This window comes from Zymoseptoria tritici, chromosome 8 (assembly GCF_000219625.1).
Source record: "Zymoseptoria tritici IPO323 chromosome 8, whole genome shotgun sequence".
NCBI classification, from domain to species: Eukaryota; Fungi; Ascomycota; class Dothideomycetes; order Mycosphaerellales; family Mycosphaerellaceae; genus Zymoseptoria; species Zymoseptoria tritici.
The window spans coordinates 1,391,316-1,417,091 of NC_018211.1; the positions used below are offsets into that span (position 1 = coordinate 1,391,316).

At 53.7% G+C, this 25,776-nt stretch overlaps 8 protein-coding genes across 8 annotated transcripts; 5 read left to right on the top strand and 3 right to left on the bottom strand.

The window, feature by feature from the left end:
* Positions 1-1,558: 1,558 nt before the first annotated feature.
* MYCGRDRAFT_47026 (uncharacterized protein) lies at positions 1,559-3,311 on the top strand (the record flags this gene model as incomplete). The annotated part of the gene is made up of 6 exons (XM_003850030.1): positions 1,559-1,865; positions 1,916-2,014; positions 2,062-2,798; positions 2,847-2,952; positions 3,003-3,066; positions 3,116-3,311. The coding sequence occupies 6 exons, from the start codon at positions 1,559-1,561 to the stop codon at positions 3,309-3,311; spliced, it is 1,509 nt and encodes a 502-aa protein (XP_003850078.1).
* A 1,127-nt stretch (positions 3,312-4,438) lies between these two features.
* MYCGRDRAFT_95251 (uncharacterized protein) lies at positions 4,439-5,929 on the bottom strand (the record flags this gene model as incomplete). Its single annotated transcript, XM_003850279.1, has 4 exons — positions 4,439-4,598; positions 4,948-5,030; positions 5,253-5,618; positions 5,750-5,929. The coding sequence occupies 4 exons, from the start codon at positions 5,927-5,929 to the stop codon at positions 4,439-4,441; spliced, it is 789 nt and encodes a 262-aa protein (XP_003850327.1).
* A 2,435-nt stretch (positions 5,930-8,364) lies between these two features.
* MYCGRDRAFT_81913 (uncharacterized protein) lies at positions 8,365-9,326 on the top strand (the record flags this gene model as incomplete). The annotated part of the gene is made up of 2 exons (XM_003850031.1): positions 8,365-8,559; positions 8,625-9,326. 2 exons carry the CDS (start codon positions 8,458-8,460, stop codon positions 8,766-8,768), a joined length of 246 nt encoding a protein of 81 aa, XP_003850079.1.
* A 3,155-nt stretch (positions 9,327-12,481) lies between these two features.
* Positions 12,482-14,918, top strand: MYCGRDRAFT_95253 (uncharacterized protein; the record flags this gene model as incomplete). The annotated part of the gene is made up of 6 exons (XM_003850032.1): positions 12,482-12,715; positions 12,767-13,102; positions 13,155-13,373; positions 13,435-13,719; positions 13,780-14,172; positions 14,229-14,918. 6 exons carry the CDS (start codon positions 12,482-12,484, stop codon positions 14,916-14,918), a joined length of 2,157 nt encoding a protein of 718 aa, XP_003850080.1.
* A 378-nt stretch (positions 14,919-15,296) lies between these two features.
* MYCGRDRAFT_46212 (uncharacterized protein) lies at positions 15,297-15,611 on the bottom strand (the record flags this gene model as incomplete). The annotated part of the gene is made up of 1 exon (XM_003850278.1): positions 15,297-15,611. The coding sequence occupies one exon, from the start codon at positions 15,609-15,611 to the stop codon at positions 15,297-15,299; it is 315 nt and encodes a 104-aa protein (XP_003850326.1).
* Positions 15,612-16,434: 823 nt separating this feature from the next.
* Positions 16,435-17,609, top strand: MYCGRDRAFT_110515 (uncharacterized protein; the record flags this gene model as incomplete). Its single annotated transcript, XM_003850033.1, has 2 exons — positions 16,435-16,565; positions 16,615-17,609. The coding sequence occupies 2 exons, from the start codon at positions 16,478-16,480 to the stop codon at positions 17,607-17,609; spliced, it is 1,083 nt and encodes a 360-aa protein (XP_003850081.1).
* Positions 17,610-18,850: 1,241 nt separating this feature from the next.
* Positions 18,851-21,484, top strand: MYCGRDRAFT_110516 (uncharacterized protein; the record flags this gene model as incomplete). The annotated part of the gene is made up of 3 exons (XM_003850034.1): positions 18,851-19,271; positions 19,425-20,512; positions 20,584-21,484. The coding sequence occupies 3 exons, from the start codon at positions 18,851-18,853 to the stop codon at positions 20,935-20,937; spliced, it is 1,863 nt and encodes a 620-aa protein (XP_003850082.1).
* A 1,467-nt stretch (positions 21,485-22,951) lies between these two features.
* MYCGRDRAFT_45721 (uncharacterized protein) lies at positions 22,952-23,493 on the bottom strand (the record flags this gene model as incomplete). The annotated part of the gene is made up of 3 exons (XM_003850277.1): positions 22,952-23,073; positions 23,133-23,296; positions 23,429-23,493. The coding sequence occupies 3 exons, from the start codon at positions 23,491-23,493 to the stop codon at positions 22,952-22,954; spliced, it is 351 nt and encodes a 116-aa protein (XP_003850325.1).
* Positions 23,494-25,776: the final 2,283 nt, after the last annotated feature.

The following is a 25,776-nucleotide window of genomic DNA, read 5'->3' on the forward strand; positions in this document are numbered from 1 at the left end:
TCGGCCTCGGCGCGAATTTGCTTGCAGGTCAGGAGGAGCGCGTGATCCCTGCGGATCTCGCACGCGTCTGAGTAGGACAACGTGTACTCGTAGATCATGTTCCGCAATTCTGCTGGCAGCAGACCGAGGCGAGATTGGTCCATTGCGGAATGTGTTGGCGCTGGAAGCAGATGGTATCCTTGAGGTAGAGAGCAGGGAGTCACTGAAGCCCAGGTCAGGCTGATGGCAGAGGAAGAGAGTAGGGAATGAGTGTCAGGTCACCCAAGGGCTTGGTCCCGGGCCATGGTCATCGATTCATGCTGTCGAGTCTCTCAGGTGGGTTGTAGGATGAGGTTGCAAAGAGGAAGCACTGCCCCCAATGCACGGCGCGATGGAATGGAGCTCCTCTCGGGAGACGTCATCGTTTTTATAGGGTACCAGGCAATACGACAACGCACGATCGATCGTAGTCGAGAACAAGTCGTTGGAATGTACTTTGAGACAAGCGGTGATGCTGTCTGATCTCTCCATTCAAAGACGCTTTCCTCCATGTAGCCCAACAGACAATCACACTCCATGGTAGGGGCTGTCGTTGACATTCAGTGTCGATCCTGGCTTTGGAGGGGCAGTGCGGGGAGAAGCAATGCCCAAAACCGGCCCCGAAAGTGCATCGTCAATGATTGAGTCGAGCATTGCGGTCTTCAACATTCGGCAGGTGACGTCGCAAGACGATGGAACTGCTTTCATCAGATCGGCAAGCGCAACGCGGGCATCAAGGATGTTCTGATCGAATTCGAGTCTATTCGAACATCACGTTGCAAGACCCCGAGATGCCGGCATGGATGCGCGGGACTGGCTCCGGTAGGGCTCTCCGGAACAGTCCTCCGACAAACCGATGGGTCGTCGCTCGTCTTCCACTTCACCACATCCGACACCAGAAGGATGATGCGATTGCACGTCTCCACCCGCGAGGACTCTCTTCGGACTGACGCCGAATTGGGTCGCAATTTGCAGCGTCCTGGACGTAGATCCGTGTTGAATGCGACTGTGCCATCCGGCGGCTCGCGGTCGTGTTGACCATGATCCGCGCAGGAGAGATACTCCGCAGGAATGAAAGGCCTGGTTGCCGTGCTGCTGAAGGAGGTGAGCATGCAGAGAAAGGATCACTCGATCAACCCTACCAGATGGTGGCCATATGCAATGCGTATGTACAGGCTAAATGCGAGTTGACGGCAGCGCTATGCGTCCAAGTCTCAGCCGCCATGTTTCCTGCGGTCCTCCCGCCCTCGCACGTCAGATCACACCATCGAGCCTAACTGATTCACGCAGGAGATCGACCCATGTAGCCCTGAGGAGAGCCAATAGTCACTTGGCTATGGATGCCATCGACTCCGGCTTGGCCTTTTATCTTGGATTGTTACCCTAGATGGTCGATATCGTTGGGAGCTTCACGCCATTCTTTGTGGTCAATCGGGCGGGTACCGAAAAGCCCTTGAAGCTATCACCTGGCGTCTTCCCACGTGGCAAGTATCGATCTCTTTCCTGACTTCACCTTGTTCGAATTTCGTTCCACTGCAAGATGGGCATCCAAGAAGAGCCCTCTCTTCGGAGCTCGGAGAAGGCCGAACAAGTCTCGGATGTCGATGAGAGCTATGGCGTCTACGCACAGCGCCCCGGAGAGGAAGTCAGCCCGGCGGAAGCAAAGAGCGTCCTTCGCAAGATCGACATTCGATTGATGCCGATTTTGTTCTTGCTCTACCTGTTGCAATACCTCGATAAGAATGGCATCAATTATGCCAGTGTCTATGGCTTGCAGAAAGGGACGAACCTTCATGGGGATGATTACTCTTGGTTGAGCTCGATATTCTACTTTGGGTACATGGCTGGTGAGTATGGCGTTGCAACTCTTTGCAAAGTTCCTCTGACAACTCGGCAGGCCAGTTCCCGGGTGCCATCCTGATGCAGAAGCTTCCAACGGGCAAGTTCTTGTCCAGCACGGTCTTGTGTTGGGGTGTCATCCTCATGACGACTCCAGGTATGCTCCTTTAACTGATCGGAGTGTTCTCTACTGACTCCTTACAGCTTGCCATAACTTCGCCGGTATGGCCGCCAACAGATTCCTTCTGGGCTTCGTCGAAGCAGCAGTCAACCCCGGTTTCGTCATCCTGATGGGAATGTGGTACAAGTCTTCGGAGCAACCACTTCGTCTGGAATCATACTACTGCACCAACGGCATCGCGACCATGTTCGGTGGTCTTATAGGTTACGCCATCGGCCACATCAACAGCGGATTGCCCAAGTGGATGTACGTTTTCATCATCTTCGGAGCTTTGAGCTTCTCCGCTGGTATCTTGTCGATGATCGTCCTGCCGGATCTACCATCGACGGCGAAATTCTTGACCGAGAGGGAGCGATTTATTGCCGTGGACCGAGTGTCGAAGAACAAGCAGGGTGTCAAGAATCGCAAATTCTCCCGACATCAAGCCTGGCAAACGGTGGCCGACCCGAAGACGTGGATTCTGTTTGTCATGGCGGTAGGAGCGCAAGTCCCAAACTCAGCGCTGACCTCCTTCACCTCGCTCATCATCAAGTCGTTTGGCTTCGGTACGCTTGGGACGCAGTATCTACAGATTCCTGGCGGAGCGGTGCAGTTCTTGTCGTTGCTGGGAGGAGGAATCATCTGCTCGAAGTTCCCAAACATTCGCTGTCCGACCATGATTGTCGCAAACTTGATCTGTATCAGCGGCGCAGCGATGTTGGTGGGCTTGCCGGCGGATATCAAGTGGGGCAGACTGGTGGCGATCTGGTTGTGCTACTTCGTGAGTCTTCTTGAGTGGTGGTAGAAGTGCTTAATTGACTGTTCACAGCAAGGACTTGGCTTCTCGATGTCGTTAACGATGATCAGCTCGAATGTGGCTGGCTACACGAAGAAGCAGCTGACCGGTGCCATCCTCTTCACTGGATATTGTGTTGGTGAGTTGTCGATTGGCTGTTGGAGTTTAGCATGTGCTAATGCAAACCAGGTAACATCGTCGGTCCTCAAACGTTCAAGAGCAGTGAGAAAGACTTCCACTCGGCGTATATTGCGTAAGTTACTCGTGCAATCCACTCATGCCATCGCCTAACATTGTCTCAGCATGCTTGTGGGATACTCGATTAAGCTTGCGTGTGTGGTGATTCTGTACATCTACATGTACTCGGTCAATAAGAAGCGGGATCGAGAAGCAGCGGCCGCGGGTACCTTGAGTGATGAGGAAGAGAGGGCTGCCATTGAGCAGGGCATGCATGATGTGACGGAGCTGGACAATAAGGGGTTCAGATATGCTTTATAGAGAGCATACCATCGATACACAGACGATCAATCGACAGCAGCGCCTCTGAGTTTCTTCTCCTCCGGCTTGCGATCGAGCCGTTCAGCATGTGACATGCTCTCGCGAGCTCCGTGGGTGCAGAGGAGCCAACGTGGTAGAAGAGTCCACGGGGCATTGCGGGAAGCATCATGCTTCAAGATCCTGACGACATGGCACTGTGCAATTGAGATACTGCAACGTCGATCATTCGCAGAAGCAGGCCATTCTGGTAGAGTAAAGCAACTCGTCCCAAAGAACCCGCTCGCTCATGACTGCCTTTGTCGAGCAGGCCAACTGCCTTGAGAGTTCTAGCCTTAGGAAGGAGGAGAGGAAGGTCTGTAGTCATAAGCCATATCAGCGTTTGCGAAGGCTCTCGTGAGATGGCGGTCATACCTGTGCTTCGTCTTCGATCTGAAAAGATAGGGAGTTGAAGTCAATGAGTATTGATGACGAACAGACGTGATAGCAGAGGCTTGAAGATGGAGCTTCATTCAAGTTGTTCGTGATTCATGTGTTACTATCCAAAAGAGCCAATTGCTGTAATCCAAGGAGCTCGGGGAGCATCCGAGTCATCAAGCTGCGATCGAAGCCAATATCGTAAAATGCCAACCAAGGATCCAATGCAAACCCACAGAGAACCTTTTCCCATTCCGTACGCCGCAGCATGTCGATGTGTCGTCGCCAACTTTTCGGTTATCTTGATCGCAAGCACTCATTGCTCCGTCTACTTCGAAGCGCGATCTTGAGAGCTCGGTGTGGGTGGGGTATAGAGGTCGAGTTTGAAGGGCTTCTTGCCAGGTCTTGACCTGGACGGGTTCTGCTCGGTGGACCTGCTCTTCTGCTAGTTCGACATGAGTTGTTCATTCGTGTTTCCATCGACGTCGAGATTGTCGTTGAAGGCCTTCTTTGGTAAGGATGTCGTGGTGGATGAGCGGTTGAGGCATGGAGCGGCGAATGGCTTTTCCGACAATGGCCGAGGGGGATTTAGAGACTTGAGGGATTTGGTGACGACTGGCCTCTGCGGCGAGGACCGATCGGTGGTCGGAGTCTTGCGGAGTCTCGCAGAAAATGAAGAAATCTTCTGCTTCGTCTTGCCCCATGTGATACATTCAAGGATGGAGGTCTCTTCTTTCCGTGAGGCGGAAGGTCTGGCCCATGACGGGGTTGGCTTCGTTGCTGGGCTCGCTTCCGGCAGCGACCTGGGACTTCATGCGGAACGGGAGTTCGGAGAGGGGAGTCTGCGGCGAATTTTCAATGACCTGATGCGTGCTAGTTGGAATGAGAGCAGTCAATCAATCCACAGATACGTACATGCTTTGAGCCGAAATTGCTCCCAGAAGATCATTGGAGCTGTGAAGAGGGCCTCGACGGCGTGATGCATGACGAACAAGAGGTCCTGGAGGCGGGCGCTGTACTAGTGGTATTGTCGAAGCTCCTGTCAATGCGCAGAGGCTTTGACGACTGTTCGGAGTGACTGTTCTGACTGTTAGTAACATGACAATGGTTCCGGTCACAAGCCATGAGGCGAACTTCCGCGATCGGAACAGGATAGACAAAGACAGAGTGTGGGAACTTGACGCTGGAGTCCTCACTTGAATGCTATGTCCAAGCAGCGCACGTGAGACAAGAGGGCAGAATGCAAGTCTGTTTTTGCGGTGATGCGGAAATTTCGGAGAGGACGCAGTCGTTGCGAATGAGCTCCTGCCGGGAGGGTCAGTATGTGACTGACGTTGTGTCCCAGTGAGGTAGCACGGAGAAACGTACTTTGTCATCGTTCATCTCGAGGGAATAACGCCTACCCATGGTTCCGATTCGGGAGGATTGCCCGGCTCCGTCTTTGACGCTGCTTCAGATGTTTCGACTTCTGCCTTACTGAGATGTCAGTGCTGCGTCTACGGACTGCACGGAGAACCCCAAACCCACCTGCGCAACGACATTCTCTTGTCTTTGATCCAGAATCGTCTTTCGCCGGCGTATCGTCTCGTACAGAACCTTGACTACATCGAATCCTTGCGTACGATCGAAGCGCGAGATTCGGGCGTGGTACTCTCCATGCTCATCATAGTCATAAGCTTCCTCGCCATCAAGCTCATCGCTCTCATCGACATTCTGGTCATCCTCCTCTTCACCCATTTCCGCTTCAGTCGCCGAGAGGTCTTCCTGCTGATTCTTTGCCAGCTGATCCAGGCAAACACGAAGCTCGGCCAACAACGTATGGGCGAGCTTGTCGGAATCGGGATAGAGCTCGATTGCCTGTAACCACACGTCTTCCGCTGCGAGACGGATCCGCTACGTAAAGAGCAATTGTCAGTCTGTTGTCAAGGAAAGGAACAGAGAACAGAAGCAAGATGTGAGGGGTGTGTCCGGTGCGTGCAGCAGGATTGTCGCCGTCACAAAGGCTAGGCTAAGGCTCGACATACCTCTGCTTGATCCCAGTCGTCTTCGGCGCTGGCAATTAGGAGGCACGTCTTGATCTGCCAGAACGGAGGCAACATGAGGTCTGTGAGAGTGTGCGTTGCAATGCGTATCGCCTCGGGATATTCGCCATCCTTGAACCACTGAAGCGCTTTGTTGTAGTCGTCTTGATACATGCAGTCCATGTCGAAGGCCTTCGTTCTGGTTCCTGGTCGAGCAGTATGTGGCGAATATTTGAGGTGATTGAAGAAGACACAGATCGTGTCAGATGAAAGTGTGCCAAGAGAAGAATTGTCCTTCATGTGCGCTTTGGGCTGCAGTCATTGCTCGAATTTAGCGTAGCAATTCATCGACGGTGTTCGATGGGCTCGATCGAGAGCGCCTGTCGTGGCAGTGACTTCACTTCCGCGCACATCTCGATTCACTACCTCACTTTTCACTTCACATCGCTCCAAGGTCTCAGATCTCTCTTTTGATTTCACTTCACCTTCTCCAGCCTCGGATCGATCTCGTCAAGAGCTGGGTCACGCGGCTGAGGCTCCACGCGGGATTGAGGTCTGTCCGAGATCGAGAGATGCTTCATGTGTACAGAGAATCTTCAGTGCAGCTACTGCATCTCTTTACAGTCAGCATGTGCCTCACGCTGGTTGACGGAAGGGATCCTGAAGTAACTTACTTTATCTACGTTGACCTCGAAAATACCGCTGATGCTTAAAAGCTCTTCTGACTCTCATGCGCTGCGACCGCTGCTTCACGCATACGACAACGCTTCATAAATATAGCGCTGTTCCATGTCATACCTTTTGGGAACTATCTTGAATGCCACTTTAAAGCCCACGATCCCTTCCGGAGCAAGATCTTGCCAAGCTTATTTGGGCGGTCGGGCGAAGAGGTCGAGACTGAGTGGTCCCCTCGCCGGTTTCTGCGCCGGTTTCTGCGTCGCTGGCATCTGCTTTGACGTCTTCTGCATCAAGTTGCGCTTGCTGGTAAGTCTGCCCGCCATGGGGAGTTGCCCGGTGATTTCGAGATAAGGGTTGACATTCCCGTCCAGATCGGTCCGTGGATCCCGCGGATCCTCTGGCGACGGCTGTGCGGTAGCCAAACCGTTGGGAGACTCCGCGATGGATGGCTTATCCGGCGAGAGCTGAGCAGTGGTCGGGGTTATGAAAGGCTCCGCGACGAATGCCTTCTCTGCTGATGACTTCTTGAAGGTTGCCTGAGTGGGAGTCGCCTGGTTGTAGATGGTCTGAGTAGGAGTGGCCTGAGTAGAAGTGGCCTGAGTGGGAATTTTCTGCCCTTTGAATCCCGCCAGAGAGCGTGCAGATGTGAGGGACCTGAAGGCTCTCCCAATCAAGCCCGTAGCCTTCGAGAGAGACAAGGAGGCAAGCTATTTCTTGGTGTGAGCTGGCGAGGCTGGTCCGAACATGAGATCAGCTTCAAAGTCAGCGTCGGCCTTGTGCTCGACTTTGTCGCGGAACGGGAGATCGGACGGGTATTCCTCGTACATAACCTGGCTCGGGTCAGTTGGCATGAAGCAAGTGGTTCAGTGTCCAAAGAGGCACATTCTCGAAGCCCACAGTGCTCCTAGAAGATCTCATGAACTGGACAAATGAGCTCGGCGACGTGTGAAAAGTAGAAAAGAGTTTCTGTTTGCTATGAGTGGACGTCGCGCCAGCAGTGTCGACAGAACTCGTGTCAGTGTCCGTCGACCTTCCCGTCCGCGGTTGACGTGGAAATCCTGAGACTGTCAGCGAAATGGCAAGAGAACTCTTTCATGCCATAAAGCATACGTCAGTCACCAAAACAACCAAGAGCGGTGTGTGGGAGTCCGACAATGGTTGGCCATCATCAACGAGGGCCGCCAAGGAGAGACGGTGCACTGAAAGTGACTGCGGCACCGACGGTGATGCGAGTGAGTTGGGGAGGATCGAGGCGATACCGTTGAGCTCCTGATAGGCGAATTAGCACGTCTATCACATCGTCTATCACATCGTCGGACAGCGTAATCCATCGTAAAAGCATACCTTGTCTTCGTCTAACCCGAACGCATCGCTGCTGCTGCAGACTCCGGGTTCGTCGACGTTGCTCCGCTTGGGATTAGTTTAGGGGACGGTGCCAAGCGCTGTTGATGCGACTTCAGATGCTTCTTCTTTCACCTCGGCCTGCTGTGCGCGATCAGTATTGATCAACAACAGCGCGGGTGTTCCAGCTGTACCTCGACATCGACCAAACGCCTCTTCGGGCTTGCGTGCTCCACGACCGCCGCTTCATGCATGCGACGCCGCTTTGTGAACACAGCACTATTCCACGCTTCCTCAGCTTCACCACGGCCTCCGCCAGCACTGCCTTGGAGCCCATCACTGGCGCTCCTCAAACCAACAGTGTTATCCCATTCTTCACCCATACCCGCTGGCGTGACCGAGCGTTTCTTGGGCTGACTCTTTTGCAGGGCGCGGGTACGGAATTCCTTCATGAACGCTCGATGGTCGGCCTTGCGCTCCTCTTTCTCTCCCTCCGATTCATCGTCCTCTTCTTCGTCATCATCCACGTCGTAAACGTGTCCTGAGTAGAACGGCCCGTCGAAGATCGTTTTGAAGAGTATCTTCACGACATCTGGCTCCGACGATCGATCACGTTCATCCTCGGCCTCTTCAGTCAACTCAACGCGCGCCGAAGGTCGATTCGCCGCTTGCGTCTCCTGCAAAGCATCCAGATGGCCTCGGAGTCCGGTCAAGCGCAGATGAGTGAACTCATCGCCAACATAAGCCCCGTGTTTGAAAGCCAGATATACGTCCTCTGCTATGAGGCGAATCTCCTAGAAAGATCGAGGCTGTTAGACAAATTTATGAGCTGGGGGCTGGAGTTTTGTCGTATGCGTACCTCTGCTTCGTGCTAATCGGGCTCAGAGAATGCGATGAGGACACAGTTCATACCCTGCCAGTACCGGCCCAGGTGTTTGTTCCTCAGGGTCTGCTTCGCGGTACGAATCGCATCCAGAAATTGGTCGTCTTCGTAGAGCTTTAATGCCGTATCATAGTCGATGGCCCATTGAAGCTCTTCCTGGGGCGATGTGGTCGACATCGGTAAAAATGTGAAAGTTGGTCAGATCCGTGTCGAGAATCAAAGTGGTGCGAGTCGGCGACTGCACGAACGGATTCCTTGGCGTTCAGGTGATAGGCAGTGCAAATTCCTGCTTGTCACATGGAGTAGCGCTCGAGCAAAATCACAGTACGTATGGAACGTCGTGAAGGATGGAGATTGACACGGGCGTGAGATTGGCTCCGGTCTTGGGCTCAGCATCAGCGCCAATGTACAAATTGTTGCGGGACATCGAACAAGCGATCCTGCGACAGCTTGTACATGCTCTGTGATGCGTGCCAGGCGGTACCTCGGGCTGGTCCGTCATGGACTGAGGCCTGAGGTCCCAAGCTGTGACATCAAGATTTGTTCGAGATCGGGAGATGCTCCACTTGGACGAGGAATCCGCACTCCCACTCCTGCATGGCCACTCGAGCATTTAGATCACTGTCGTAGCCGATGGATGCGAGTGTAGTCGTGCGACATCGGATATGAGGAAGGAGAAGGACAAAGAGATGAAGTAGTACCAACCTGAAGGGACGAGCCGACTAGTCTGAAAGGCTTGGCATTGCGTTTTCAACCTCACCTCGTCCGACGTCACATCGTACCTCATGGTTTTTCCCATAGTTGAGCAAGCGAAAGTGTACTACCTTTCATGTTCTTCAATCACGGATCTCCCATTGTGTGACTTCTCATCGCTGCAATATGAGTCATATGGCCCGCTCTTGTTCGCCAGGGTTTCTCCACACGTACAGCCGAGTCAGAAGCACGCAGTCGTTTCCCTACGCAATCCGGTGATGTGCCTACGCTGCGGGAGCGCGGAGTAAGGCTATGAGAGCTTGACAGTTGAGTGGAGCTCATTATCATAGATCGCCAAGGCGTGCGAAGCTGTGACAGGGGCATCTCTCCGAATTGGGACTAGCCTTAAAGTTAGCGCGAAAAATACAGATACTGTCACCGTTCATTTCTCTGCGGCACCGCCGTTCTTTGGTGCAGCCCCTTCGCAGGCCTGCATCTCTCTGATCCGCTCTAGGTTCTCTGCGTGCTAGATCTTGCAAGAAGGACGTCGCTCGCTTGAGAGCGGCTGTCTTTCTCCGGATGGCAAAAAATGCAAAAACCTTCGACAACGAGGTATAAAAAAATGGTTTGCTCTGCTTTGTTTGCATGTGTCATCCTTAGTGCAGGGCTGTGTAAGTGTCAGTGTGTGTCGTAATACTTCGAAATCGCCAGACTTACGCCATGCTAATCTCTGCGAAGTTGTTAGTCAGGATCGAACTCAGGTAGTTGGGGTCAAACGTACTCTCTGTATTGTTTCAAATTGACCAAATGTACCGAAGTACAAAAGTTTCAGATTGGGAGTTGAATATATTGTATCCTGGCAAATCCTCGGCCCGCGCAGCATTATGTCCTTCCCAGCTTTTGTCCAACCTTCACACCACCATGTAATCCAACGCTCTTTGAGTGGTAGCGCTGGTATGCTATCGGAACCGGGAAAGAAACAAGACGGCGGGCAGAAGTGATTTCGGGTCATGAATCGTCATGACATCCCATCGCCGGTCGCATTCGGCGGTTCTGGGCAAGGGGGCCTCAAATTCCTCTTTCCTAGATGTTTCGATTCAGCGAATGCCAGAGTTTAAGGAAAGCAGGAGACATGCGAAGCGCTGCAGAACAGCACACTGGTGTGTGAAAGTCAGGCTGTCGCTCTTTGGGGTCGAAAGAGCAAAATTGCCGATGTGCGAGACTCGACGACGATTACCCCGCATTACGACGAGACGACTACCTTATCGTCAAACGTCAGTGAGCGTTGACATGCCGGGCTGGATGGCTTGGATGGGAAGAATGTTTGTCTCCTTGTATATCGAGCCTCCGCATAGACTCCAAGGCCATCGCACCAGGGCGATGAAGACCACGATCGGCGTGAAGGTCCGCGACTGACTTCAAGCTCGAAATTCCAGCGGTACGGACAGGACCCAGGACCTCTCCATAGCAGCAATGCACCGCGTAGCCGTCTGAGCAAAAGATGCAGCATGCAGCCGGTGTGGGGTTGCGAATAGTTGACTCGGCGGGAACCAACTGACAGTTGTACGGGCCCGTGTGGCGATCCGAGGCTTCGGTCTCACTGCGGGAACCATGGCGGACTCAGGGGCTCGATTGGACTGCGTTGTGTCCTACCGGATATATGAAGGAGAGAGGATAGGCAAGAAAGAGTTAATCGTGTCGGCAGGCTGCACGGCGACCACAGCGATGCACCGAGCGATGACGTCCGAAAGCGGCCGTCGGGCTTTGTCCAAGGCGTATCTTCCGCTACACCCGAGCAGTCTGAACCTCCTTCGCGATCCCCATGGACCAGACTGTTACATGTGGCGATATCGTCGTCAGCCTTTGCCTGAATGTGGACAGGCCGAGTCGATGCATTTGGAAACTGCACAGCAATGCCGCTCCGTACGCTACTCCTGTCCGCCGGGGTACTATTGCCCTCAAAGACCTCCAAGACTCAAGGATGTCTTGCGTCCTTGCCTCCTCTGCGAGTGGCTCGGAGCTACCAGCAGCTTTCGAGAATCGAGATTCCAATCCGGCGACCTCTCAGATGGCATCGTATGCTATCGGAGATCTCACTCTGCAGCCAAACAACCGTCCTACCTCCCATCCCTCCAGCCGCTTTCCGGTCAGAGCCATCAGGTCCCCACATCCATCTCGGCCTTTCAGTGCTTGCAATCAGCTGACTTCCGAGACCAATGTTACCAGTCCGGCCGACAGATTTGGAGCGTCATGAGTCCACATATTGCCAGACGATCTCCCAGATCCTTGTACCACTTCTGTCTTTGCATCCGCCTGGTCTGTCCAGTAAAACGGAGCTGCCGCGGGCAGCTGCTCCCGGCGGTCACTCTAGGGTACCTCGCCTTGCGGGTCGAGCTTCATTGCATCGTTACTCGGCCTGTCCACATTCAGGCAAAGGCTGACGACGATATCGCCACATGTAACAGTCTGGTCCATGGAGATCGCGAAGGAGGTTCAGACTGCTCGGGTGTAGCGGAAGATACGCCTTGACTGTTGTGTTCTCTGATCCAAGGACCCAAGACATCGATTGGGTGCCAGATGCTGTTGCTCGCCCTTCAGTCCCGGTTCGGCGTGGCGAATGAGCTTGCGATCGCTCCTGGGTCTTGCCGCAGCTCGACGTATGCGCGCTCTATTGCTGTTTTGCGAAAGCTCTCTTGGCGCGCGTGTCTCTCTTGCCGCTTGCGTCGCGGCGGACCAGTGTCTCTGGCGGACTTCACGAGCGAGGTCTGGAGAAATGTCCATGGAACAGATTAAGCAAAGCACTGCATGTTGAAGAGGTCAGGAGAATTGCGTCAAAGGGGTGAGAGGTCGTCTCGGACTGAGGTTGAACAACAGTGGCACAAGGATTAGCCCAAACATCACGACGCGAGATCTACGCGAGATGTTCGTGAAGGAAGTGAAGTGATCGCCAAGCCGTACGTTTGGTCTTCGTTCGCATGCACCTGCCTTAGCTCTTCGCACCTGCCTCGACAAGAAGCGCATGTGACAATCGATACACCCACTCACTTGCAGCTCACTTCCCTGGCACCTTGCCGCTGAACCCTCCGAAGCAATCTCGACTTGATTTACACACCGACTCCCGGGGCTTACACATACCTGAAATGGCCGACATTAAGACTGCCGCCACCGAAACCTCCATTGGCTTCCGCAAGAAATACTCGTCCGAGTGTCGAGCGGAATACCGCCAGACGCTGCAGCTCTTCGACGAGGGTCAATTCGAAGAAGCCATCGATGCTGCCAGGACCAGAGTGATGGACGCGTGGCTTCCGCATTTCTGGCAACTCAAGTACTGCATCATAATCATACGCTCGTTGGACAGCTGGGATAGAGCTGAGGTAAGACTCGTTTCTCTAACAAGCGCATTGAAGAAGCTGACTAGTTCTCAGAAATATCTCGAAATCGCAGACGAAGTATGGCAGGCCACTTTCCGGGACAGTAATAATTCTGCGCAGAGCTCCCTGGGTCAACTACGCAAAGATCTGGACAATATTCGTGCAGAACAAGATGAGCAGCGCCCCGACGAGCTCGAGGGCGAAGAGAAAGTGACGGGCGAGGTGGAGTACAAGGAAGAAAAGACCAACGCTCCGTGGCTGAATGAATACCACCGTGACATCTGGCGGTCTCGCAATAAGGATACGGTCGTGGAGATGGTGCACACTCTTGACAACCTGGCTATCGGGGTCATGCGAAGGACTTGTAAGGCAGAATCCGAGGGTTCCGAGGTATGCGCACCAGTCTACGCTTGCCTATGGTATGCTAAACGGTGGTACACAGCACGATGATGATGAAGAGGACGGGACGACAGGAAAAGTGACGGCACCAGATGCATCGCAGGCTGCGGAGGATATACGGGCTCGGGATGCGCAATCGATGGCAGAAGATCAGAATAGAGTCCAGGAATTGCACGATGAGCGGGATTCCCTTCCTCGATACTGGCAATTGACGTATTGCATGGAGATCGTCAAGGCAGCGATGGACGAAGCCACATACGAGGTCAGTTGTAGCCCGTGGGCAGTCCGAGTCTTATTGTTGTGCGCCTAACTTGAGTTACTAGAAATACCGTGGTCTCATGTTGGACCTTTGGCAGGCCATTTTGAGGTTTTCGGAGAAATGGGGCGGCCCGGAGGCCTATGAGGAGAAGCTCTGGCCTGAGCTCTGGAGCGAGATCAGCTTCTGGCGCAAGGAGACCTTCGATAAGCACCGCCCTCCCCGTACGAATCGAGAAGCCCTCATGCACGTAACGTCGCCCAGATTGGAGCATGCACTCGACGACCTTGTGACTCAGTTTCTGCGCGGCACATGCGGAAGCAAGTCGATCAATGAAGCAATCGCAGAAATTGTAAGTACAGCTGTCATTGTGCGCTTCATCTGCCAGTGTAGAACTGACCTTGCATCCTAGAATGACGGTAAGCCGCATGCACGAGACTCGTCTGTCGACGAAATTTGGCTCGATACGGAGCAGCGCATACTGTTCGACGACAACGAAATTATCGGCGCAGCACCTGTTCACAAGCCTGGCCCCTCGGCTGCGCTCGACTTGAAATTTGCAGCGAAAGACACCACTGGAGAGCGGTATCTGGAATTCGGGCAGTTGCTCAAGAATTTACAGCAACAGCACAAGCAGTTCAAGGAAGCACTTCCCCGATCTGGGGGAGACCAGGAGAAAAAGCATGCGGAATCGAAGGTCCAACAGGCGGAAAGAGAGGCCGAGGTGGAGCATATTTGGGAGCAATGCGTGGCTCGTCGAGTGCGCTGCGCATACCGCATACCAACGTGCAAGTTGGAGCATGTCGTGAGTGTATTCCTGATTTCCTCTGCAGATCATGAAGCTGACCCGACACCACTTAGGGGGACGACGAGTCTGTCGCCGAGTACACTCCAGAATCGTCGGTAGTTGGCACTCCGGCCCACTCAGAGAATGGCTCCACGCCGGGCATTGACTCGGACGCATCAGACCACGACAAGCGCAGAACTGAAGAAGCGCAGTGGGCAGAAGCTCATGAGAAGCGCAAAAATGAAGAAGCGCAGTGGACAAAGGTGCGCGAGGCGAAAAAGACCGAGTACGACAACTCGGGCCCAAGGCTTGCGACTGGGTTCATGAGATGCATGAAAGATGAGACTCGCATGCAGAAAAGCAGTGGTACCAATTCTGGGGAAAAGGAAGAGAAGAAGTTGCGGATCTCCGACCTGGACATCGACGCAGAACCCGCAAAGCCCGAGCAGACTCTCGAAGATGGCAGCTCGCAACGAGACGAAATCGAGCGACTCAAGGTGGCCTTAGCAGTGGCAACGGCCAAGGCGAAGACTGCGAACGGAAAGAGCAAGGCCAGCTGGACAAGGTCCAGGGATCTTCTCTTGCGGCAGCGGAAAGCCCGCGAGGGTTTTCTGTGCCGGCTCGAGCGAGAGTTGGAGAATCATCGAACGCAGGCAACACGCATCGAGACTCGCATCAAGGAGCACAAATTGGCCAGTGCAATTGCAGACCGTGAAGCGGCTGCCCAGCTCAAGGAGATTGAAGACGATTTGGCAGCGCTGTGATGCGACGAGAGTCAGCAGCGCGCGAATGCACATTGCGACTGTTCTTGCCTCTTGCCTGCATATGAAGCGAACAGCTCATTCGGAGATGGATCATGCAAGATATCTTCCCAGACGACACCCACGCACAAGCTCAACTCCACTTCCATCCTCGACCCACGACATACGAGCCATCACGACGGCAGCATACCCTCAAACTGCCCACAACCCTCCAACGGCGGCAGCCACCTCAGTCTGTTCGACGTATAAATCTCCACCACCGTCGCCGCCCGGTGCAAAAGTTCTTGTTCATCAAACATACCCGCACGAATGACGATCGAGTCGAGTTCTGCGTCCTTGGTCACAGCACCTCCATATAGCGGAGTCCCTGCAAGAGATCAGTCACAGCGTTCGCACTGGATTCCTGCAGTCCATACCACAATCATCACAAAAGTAATTCTTCACCACATTTCCACTGTCCGCCGTCTTGACCAGTTCTTTGGCCGCACCGGTGACTCTCAGCTCGGAGAATCTGGCGACGAAGCAGAGGGAGTAGGGGTTTGCGGTGAGTTTGCGGCAGTCGAGGCAGTGGCAGAGTCCCTTGTATACGTTAGCATATGAACGTCCGGAGTTCACTAAATTACTTACAGCTGTAATGGTCTCGCTGCAATACTCGATTTTGACTTTTTGACAGAAGCAGCTTCCATGGTAAGACATATTTCTCGTTGGAGGTATTGTGAAATGCTCAGGGAGGTGGAAGATGTTGGTCTCTTATCAATACCCACCGCAAAGATTCTGCAGCAGGCTTACCAATATCTTTCAATGCGGCTGTGGATATATTTTGTGCACGACGCATCTGACTCACTATGAGCGAGATGTTGTGGCATAACTTGTCAGTATTTGAACGCCGTTCAAACAGACCTGAGATATCCGACCAGGAAGCCACACTTGACGACGACGCTTCTCCAGCGTAGACGGTGACTCCGTCGGACTCGACTTCCATCTTCCGCGAAATCATGGAGCCGAAGAATTGACGGTTCCATCAAACGCCCAGCCGATTCGGATCAGCCAATGCACAACGATACCTCAAGGTGTATGAGGTAGATCCATCATCGAGGCGTCTCTGCATTGCCTCGTCCCTCGCATCGACACAGCCCCAGCCATTCCCTCTGATATTCATCTGCACGACGACGTGATGTGCGAGGACGATCCGGGATGATCGTGGGATGGGAAGGGTCGAGGTTGCCGGGTAACGCGAGATTGATTGGCCCTAAACCAAAGTCGCGCTTCACGCGAGGGCGAGGGCAAGATTCACGCGCTGCATCGCTAGCGTGCATTTTGCCCATCCAACAGGAAGGAACGAGAGTGGGCAGTGTTCTTGCATCTTTGTGTTCTGGATTCCTCTTCCAACTACTCTCTTCCTCACCACATTACATCCACCTGTCTCTACCTATACCCCATCGACAGCAAGCATACAGTCAAAGCATATCGCTTGTTTGTTGACATCTCAAATCGTCCAGGGTGCTCTTATCGCCCACTCCAGGATCGCATCAACATCAATTCCGACGCGCCGATATTTCACCATGACGACCCACGCACCCCGCGTGCCTTTCGCACCGCTCGACAACCCTCGTCTGCAACATCTCGCGAATGCGAAGAATCGTCAGAATGGTATGTTATGGAGATGACCGTCCACCAACAACACGTCTAACAATTCTAGGCCTCTCCTCCCTCAAGCCCTCCGCATTCCCCGGCAAACCCAGCAAACTTGCTTCCAGCACCATCAAGACGACTTCACCTCCCAACAAACGCTCCTACGAACCCTCCATCTTTGAAGACTACGACTCCGAAAATGTCGACCCATCCACCTTCGACTCTCCTCCCAAAAAGGCCAAATCGTCCGACGCGAAACCCTTCACATTTACCCTCACCTCCACAAAATCCATGCCACCTCCCTCGGCATTCCCATTCTCCACTCCTATCAAGTCCAACATCTCCGCTCCCCGCACGCCCATGACTGCTCCCGCTGGACGCTCCCCGAAACGCAAAATAGCGAGCATCAGCAAGAACCGACGAGTCTCCGCTCCCTTCTCCCGGATCGATCCACCATTCGCACAGCGCTCCACTTCCGCCTTGCCATTCTCTCTCGACGCGGCGTTGAGCGGCAGTCTTTCTGCCACTCCACCGCCTCAAAGTGCCGGCGCTACCATCCAAGAAAGCATGCCGAAGAACTGGTTTTTCGAAATCTATGAGGACACACCCGACGAGCTGGCAGCCAACCTCATGGAGCACAGCGCATCGACGCTGGATCTCTCCTCCGACGACGAAGGCGGCAAGCGAGAGGGGGACGGTCGCGGAAAGGAGAACACCCCGCCGGAAGGGTATGATGGTCCGGGAATGGTGAGGGAGGTCGCCGCAACTGGAGAGAGGAGGACGAGGAAGGTGGAGATTGTCAGGCAGAAGGTCGATGTTGGCGAGATGGATGATGGGGAGAGGTCGCCGTTGTCCGCGTTGGAGACGGAGGCGTTTATTCCGGAGGGATTGGACAAGGAGTCGCATGTTGTGGTTGAGGAAGGTGTCGATGTTGTTGAGAGGAAGGAAGTTGTGGAGGGAAAGAAGGTCGAGGAAGAGAAGGATGGGAAGTCGTTGAAGAAGGCGAAGCGGGCGTTGGAGGAGGAGAGTGAGGTGCTCGTTTGGCAAGATGACGAGAAGTAGTGCTTCCGCTTTCTGTTGCTTGCGATGTGGTTCATGATGATGGGTGCGCTGGGTGTCAGTACTGGCTGCGATGATTTCATGATTGATGCGTTCGATGCGAGGAAGTTCATGTTCCAGATAATTCTCATGTTCGACGTCAAGAATGCTTCTCTACACACTTCACCTGATTTATAGTCTTTATTTCGTGAATCACTTCATTCAAATCATGTCTCGTCTGTCATGACTAGATCTGCTCTTCTCACCCGAAAGCTGACGCTGTCGTAGAGGTCTGGAGGGTAAAGTTGATACTCCCTACTTCCCAACACTCCCATCACTGAACTCCGCGCCCTTGGTATCATGAATCGCATTCGGCACCACCTTCTCCACCTTCTCAGGCAATCCCTCCTGCAAGACCTTTGGCACGATGGAGTCGCCTGTGGCGTGCGAGACTTTGCCGGTATCCTTGTTGGCGCCAGTGTTGTGAGCTGCGTCGGGGATCTTGTCTTCGACAGACTTGGGGACCTGTTATCAGGAAAGTGTGTGTGTTAGTGAGGATAGATGGTGGATGTGGTTGCATGGTAGAATCGCACCTTCTCTTGGAGAGTCTGAGGGACCGAAGAGTCGGTTGCGTGGGACACGCCTTGGCCTTTGTCGTTCTGCATGTTGAGAATTGGTTTGGAGGGAGTTTGGTTGATTAAACTTGTGTGTTGGAATGGTAGATGTGATTGAAAGACCCCACAACTACGAGCGAACACGACCGATCTTATACCTCACTCCTCTCGATCCTCCCACCACGGACTCCGGACTCTTCACAGCATCATACTTGCGTCTTCTCCGCTCATGTGCAACGTGTTCCCGCCGGACATGCTGTGCAGCCTGCGGTAATCAAAGAAAGTCGTCATGGACTTTGTCGTCAGATGTCGAACAATGCCTGCGCCACCACGATGCACTCGGCATTCGACTCGCTTACTTGGCCGGATGGAGTCGAGTGTGCGAATGTCCGAAGATGGAGACGGAGAGACGGTGGAAGAATTGTCCGCCGGTCGAAGTGGAAGGATGCAGGACGTTGAAGTCGTCAGCTTGACGTATACAGGTTTAGGAGAGAAGAGGAAGTGCTCAAGGTCCACCGGCACCGGGTACCCGTGGGCTGCTTACTAATACGCCTGACAACCCGACGACCTATAGGTTGCAATCCTCAGGGCCCACGACAATAACACGAGTTTGCACGAGCTGTATCTTTTAAGCGGCACTAAACCGATGAAATGGAAGCACCGAACTGGGCACAGAAGTTCGACTCCTTCCTAGACCAGGCCGAAGACAACGAAGACAAAGCCGAGTGGCAGTCATGCTTGAAGGACTTGCAGGAAGCCTTGAACATCTGTGACACTCGTCCAATACCTGACAAAGAACAGCGCAGACAACAAGTACTCATGAAAATGGGTGGTCTCTACCGCCGCTTTGGCCGATATGACGAGGCCGTGGTATATCTCAACGGAGCCCTCGACGCCGACAGCCATGTGACTGCTCTCAAGCGTGCGGCGATCCTGGGAGAGCTGGGTGTGCTGTACAGACATAAGAATGACTTCTTCCGAGCCCGCGAAGTGTTCAGCGAACAATACTTGCTTGCCAAAGAGACCGCCCTTGTGGCGGAAGCAGAAATGTGCCGTGCAGTCGGCAATGAAGGTATGTCTGCCTACAATGAACATCAGCAACGTAGAAAGTGCCTGACAAGCGAGGATTTGAGGGTACGCGACATGTGCGGCCACGATGAAGAAAGTCTCGTCCGCATCGACGAAGAACCCAGAGCAAAGCTATTGCAGGACAACAGCCTCTTAGCGTATGCCACATCGCAAATTGAGGAGAGAATCGCCAGAGCTCAGGCACTGCAAGACCGACTAGCCGGCGGAGACACGGATGAAAAGCTCAGACGCCGGTATGCACAGGCTGCACGCCGATGGGAGACCATTGGTCTAGACAGGCTATCCCTATGCCTGATCGCGGCTCACAATTTCGATGAAGCCGTGAAGAGGACGCAGGAGGCAATGACCAAACAGAAAGGCATGGATCCGACAGTGACCGCACTGTCACGTTTCTTTCATGGCAATGCGCTCTGGTGCGCTGGCCAGCAACAAGCTGCGGAAGGAGTCTGGAATTCCACCACCGGCGTCTGTTCCCCAGCAATGGGCTTGTGCAAAGAGCCCTCCTCTGAGCACGCAGACTACTTGGAGCTGTTAGCAGACGCTGGAATTGACTTTGACGTTTACGATGAACAGGGGTTTAGTGCCTTGGACTACGCCGTCCTGAGCCGTAACCAGACGGCCACTGCAGCCAACAAAGATGCTGAGCGGATGATTGACATTATCGATAGAAGTTTGCGCAAGACTCTGGCCGCGGACCACGAGAGACAAATGCCACAGTCTACTCCGCAGGATGCGATCCAGGCGGTTGAGGCTGAGGTTCGGCAGCGGCACAGGCAGGCAAATGTTCGACGATATTACAGGAACCTTCTGCAGGAGCACCTGCGACCTCAACTCAAGAACAGTCTACAATACAGCCATGACTGTGTTCGTATGTTGCGCCAGCAGTATGCAAGTTATCTCGATGCCGACATCGGAAGGCGACAAGTCTTTGATTGGCTCTATTATGTTCCGTACGACGACTTCAGGACTCTCGGACATATGCCGCAACCCGCCGAGCGAAGTGTGGACTCGTCTAGAAGGCTGGCAACGAGAATGGATACATCTAGGGCCGGTGGCACATCATCAGCAGATGAAGACATCTTCCTCGTATTCTTCTCGTACCGTTGGATCGGTCACAACATGCCAGACGATGGTGCAAATACGCAGTACAGTCGCATGCTCAACGCTGTTGAAGCACTTATTTTTCAGCGCGGACTCACTGCCGAGCATGTGGGATTATGGCTAGTAAGTTGAATCGTCAGTGGACGGGCCTATCGGTCGCGCTGAGGAGGTGTTCCTGCTAACGACACTCCAAGGACATCGCATGCATTGATCAGGAGGACGTTGAGTCGCGAGAACGCGGCATAGACTCCTTGCCTATGGCCGTTCTCCAATGCGATGTCATGATCAGTCTAGAAGATGATGAGTACTATAACCGAGCTTGGTGTGCTGTCGAAGTACGGCTGATGCAGGAGCTGATCGGTGCGTATCACAAACACGAACGTTGGAGTCACAGACTTCTCTCCGGGGAGAGTACGGCGGATGGACTTCTCGAACGCAGCCAAGAGCACTCCGAGGTGCCTATTACGAGTCTATCTGTGACTGTGAAGGGTGATCTTCCCAAGATTGACTTTCTAATGAGACAGAGCAAGTTGCTTGGTGGGCCATGAGCTGCCATACCCCGGCATGTGACGTACGCCGTATGACATGCAGGATGCAGCTACGTCTTGTGGAGGAATCGCCTGCATCGCGGGTCCTGCCCGAGCGACTCTCGCTAAAGGATAGCTACAAATGCCCGGGGCCCCTCATCCCTATTTTCTGACCCTTTGGATCAGTCGCGAGCAGCATATCAATGATATCATGGACCTGGACCACAAGGAGATCTCGTACGTTGTTGCCGGAGTGGCAACTGCTGCCAACGTCTCGGAGGCTGGACGGGAAATGATATTGAAGTGGATGCTGGAGACACAGCAGAAGCTACTCTCACCTCATTCACCTACGCAGCAGGTACCGGTAGAGAGCCCAACACTTCAAGGGTGGTGTGCCGCACTTGCTGCCGATCAAGCACTGCTGTCCCTCAGCACCAGGTGCGCAATCGGACTCGTACTAGCAATCTGTTTCCTGCGCACCAAGTCCCGAGGTACACTCCCCGCAACACCGGCGGAGCTATCTCAGACATGGGAACTGTGTTACCACGCCCTGGTCACATCCGAGCAGACCGCCGACTTCCTGTTAAACCCCACCCGCAGCGCTCAGGGCTTCCTCGCCACGCCCCTCTGCAGTGTCAACATCAATGGGCGCATCGACTTCCTCTTCCGCTTCCACGTCTGGCTTCCAGACAGTCAACGCGGCGTAACGGGTTGGCAATTACACTCCCACCAAGCAGCTGCTCGAAGCTGGGTCCTGGCTGGAAGTGCCGTGGACAATTCGTACGAAGTCGTGGAGTCTGCGCGGGAGCAGGCGACGCATTCGGAGCATGTACCATTGTGGGCGAGCGCGGAGCAGAAGGAGCTTACGAGGAGTTATCAGACTCATCGCACTAGTTCTAAAGCGGTCGGGACTGGGATTTATGTCAAGGCGAGCTTGAGGTCGACGGCGAGGTATGGGAGAGATGCGAGCTATGTGATTCCCGCCGGCAGTTACCATCTCACCGAGGTCCCGCATGATGGATTTTACGCCACGTTGTTCTCGTTTGATGCGCAACAGGGCTACATTGCGGATGCGGGAATCCTGGGCCCTGTCGATGGGAAGGACAGCGTGCAAAATCGATACTCAGGCGGCAGCAAGGCGTGTGATCTAGCGCGCCTGGTGGAGACTGCGAGAGGCCAGGAACCTGAGATGCTTGACGATATATACTAGCGAATCTTCGAGCAGGAAAGTCATGCACCCACTCAGATGATTTCTCTGACTGCATTGTCAGCTCAAAATTGTTCGAAGTGATCATCGTGCCGACCCTCATACCGCCGTGTCGGCCAACCACAGCAAAGAGTGATGGGCATTCGATGCCAAATGAGAGACCCATGATCGGGATAGATGGATCAGCGAGCCTAATTTAGCATTAGTTCCATCCACGACGTCTTCCTCGTTAGGCCAGAAGAACGCACCCAATCTGCTCCTGGTTCGCGGGATTCGGTATACTGTCCGGATCCTGATGTCTGCCTGGGCTGTCTTCGTCGAGATTGTTCTACATCTGAAGGCGGACTGGGAGCCTCCAGTGAGATCGTTTTTAGTCTGCACCTATAGCGCCGAACTCGACAATATGCACTGTCAACCAGATATCGCGAGTCTCACGTTCAGTCAGTGGCGCCAGTCATCGCAATTCGCTTTCATGGTCCTTCTCTCGATGCGAAATGTAAGCTGTCCGCGAATGTCCCAGCGACTTGAGCTCCGCGTGGAAGAGGGTCCCGAGTCGGAAGGCTGGTCTCTGCGAATGGTTCCACATACCCACCCTTACCTTCAACTCTGCCCTGCGACCCTACCTCATCGGGTCAATTGCAGCCTCGTCCAAAAGAGACATTTCCAAGAAAGGAGATTTGTACAAATGCTGAGCGAGGCTATTGTAGCATAACAGAGCACAATACCTCCTCTGAAGTGCTCTGTTGTATACCCCATTGTTACTTTGTCACATCGTCTCAATCCTTCTCATCATCGCACCTCATCTATACCATATCCAAACCACGCTCTTTACGACGAAGCCTCTGGAAACATGTTCTCCTTGAGGTTGATGCCAAGCTCCAGCCTGATTCCCTCCAACTCCTTGACGTACTCCTCGTATTGACCGACGTTCTCGACCTTGGCCTTGATACCTGTGCGCGGCATGTTAGCCATTGTTCCGTGTCCTTTCCCTCAAAAGCACCCGCCATACCCTCAAACACCCTCACAGCGGTAGGGTAGTCGTTGACCCGGCGAGCAGCTCGGAGCGCAGCGATGATGACGGAGGGAGATGGCACGAGATCGTATGCGAAAGCGTTGTTGAGGTTGCGCTGAAGCTCGAAAACATCCTGAACGGACTCGAACTCCTTCTCGTATCTGCAGGTCATATCATGTCAGCTAGGAGCTTTCCAACCCATGCTCTCACGATCGGCAATGCCATTGAGAGAGTTTGAGCTCGTTTCCTCCCCCACCACAGCCATTGGACTGCGATATTTCAATCCTACACACCTCGCGGTAAACTCCTCAAAGCTCTCCTCGTGATGCGGGTCATGCGGGTCCGGGTCGCCAGCCATCCTTATGCTGGACGTCGAGAATGCCGCGGTGATCGGCTTGAATTGCGAGACCTGGAAGGCGCGGACGGGTCGCACGCGACAGGCCTGGGTGTTGTAGAGGCTCGCTCGCGCGACACGGGCCAGGATGGCGGAAGACATGTTTGCAGGTGTGGAGGGGAGAATCGAGGACGGCGAGGTCGTGTTTGGTGGACAATATTGCTGGCCAAACCCGCAAATCTCGGCTTGCGTTAGGAGAGGTCGAGCGAGCATCGGCTGATTCCGGAGCAGGTCACGTGCAGGGACAATCAACGTCACCGCATGAGAACACGGCATCCCATCGGTCTCTTCAGCTTTACATGGATTTGGCGATTCTACACTACATTGATGTGAGTGCTTTAGAAACAGTGACAAACCAGTGCGCTAAAGTCCATCAATCCATCCTTCGATTGAGATTCGCAAAGGGCAGCTCTCGAGCTCTCGACAGAGCTGCCGCGACATCCAATCAGAGCTTGCTCATATGCACGACAAGGGCGAGGCTTGGATCAACGCGATAGCCATATTTACCAAGAAGTGAGCGCGGCCAGAGATGCGACAGTCGATGTTGCTCAGTGGTACCGTGGCATGTCTAACGATGCTCTGTGTCGAGCAAGATCACCCGTCGCAATGGCTTGCGTTGTTCTATGATGTTCGGCGACGAGGTGCAAAGACCTGCCATTGTCGACTGCGTGGCAAGTCTTTTCTGCGTCGTAGGTGTGCTCCGTTCTGCTACATCGGAATAAGCAGAACGACTTGCATGGTATCTGGCGCGCAACGCCATTTGGATCGAGCTTTGCTAGATCGATGGCTCACAGGAAGTAGACAAACCACTCTCAGCAGACACTCTCGAGCTTCTGTAACATGTCTGTATCAACCGAAGCGTGGGATGTTCAGCAACCACGAAGTGATAGAGGTGCAAAGCCAAGTCCAAATTCAGTGTGACTCACGTCGGCTTCGGCTCTTCTCGTGACAGAGAAAACTTTCAGAGTCATAGCCCTCCACAATTTCACCACCATCATCCACCAATACAATCAGCTTTGTAGCACAGCGGAAGCGCGTCGGGCTCATAGAGATCACCCGAAGGTCAACGGATCGAAACCGTTCAAAGCTATCATCATCATTCTTTTTGCCTTTTGGTTCTGCTTTGATTTTTGACTTTGGGCCTTTGCTTCCTCTTCATGGGGGAGCATCCAAGGGACTTGGGCGTTGTTCATGCTACCGAAACGCCGTAATCCAGATGAGTCCAGGTGACAGGTCGTGCTCTCGCCCAATAGCGGGGAGACTGGTACAGAGGAGAGGCCTGCGAGCAGGCCTCTGGGGCTCGCTCCCGCTGTTCAGAGTCGGTCATCAGCGGTGAAGCCCATATTCTTACGCCACCAGTCCAGCACACCTCGCCGTTCCATTTCCGAGGCGAAGTATTTCACCGAGTCCGTTTCGAATAGGCCAGCGGCATCCTCGGGAAGCTCCTTCTCGACGTCCTTGGGATCCATGCTGGCGGGATGAGCGGCAAGCTGAAAGTCTTTGTATCGCAGTCTCTGTTCCAAAGGTTCAGTATCGAGGTCTGTAAATCTCGACGAAGATTGCAGCGATGCGATGGCATGAGAGCTGGTCTCTTTATCGTACCTTGACAGCCGCTACCCAATTCTCTACGCCCTCTTGACGACCTTGAACGTACATGATGCCCGGAGAACCACCGGACCGTAACAGAGCGTAGACATTCTCGTTAGCGGCCGCTTGTCGTAGCCTGGTCACTTTCTTTCGCGATGTGATGTGGTGCGTCCGGATGAGCGCGTTCCACGTTGCCCGGCTGCTGGACATTCACGGATGGCTTGAGCGGAGTGCGACAGCATTCCCATAGCTTTTTGATGGTGGAACTCTGACGGACAGCGGCGTATCGTCGATGGGTGTCGTCGTTGTCGTGAGTCGGCGTTTGATGGATCGAAAGTCCGATGCGAAGCTTGAACCTCAGGAAGCTGTCGAGCCCTACGTCACAACAGTCGGAAGGCGCAGGAGGACATATTAATTCAACTATCAAACACAGCCGATGGCCTTGCAATCACAATTTGACAAGAGTCGGCCAGGTCTCTTGCTGTCACAGGACCAACAAACTAAAGCAAGAGATGCGCTCCCATAATTCTGATTTTGGTCCTCGAATACATCTCCACTACTGCATAGCCCCTGAGTTCAAAGTCGTCGATTCCTGCGTCTCTATATCCACCATGACTCTGGGAAGTCATTCGCTCAAACTTGCAGCATCCGCCTTGCTCT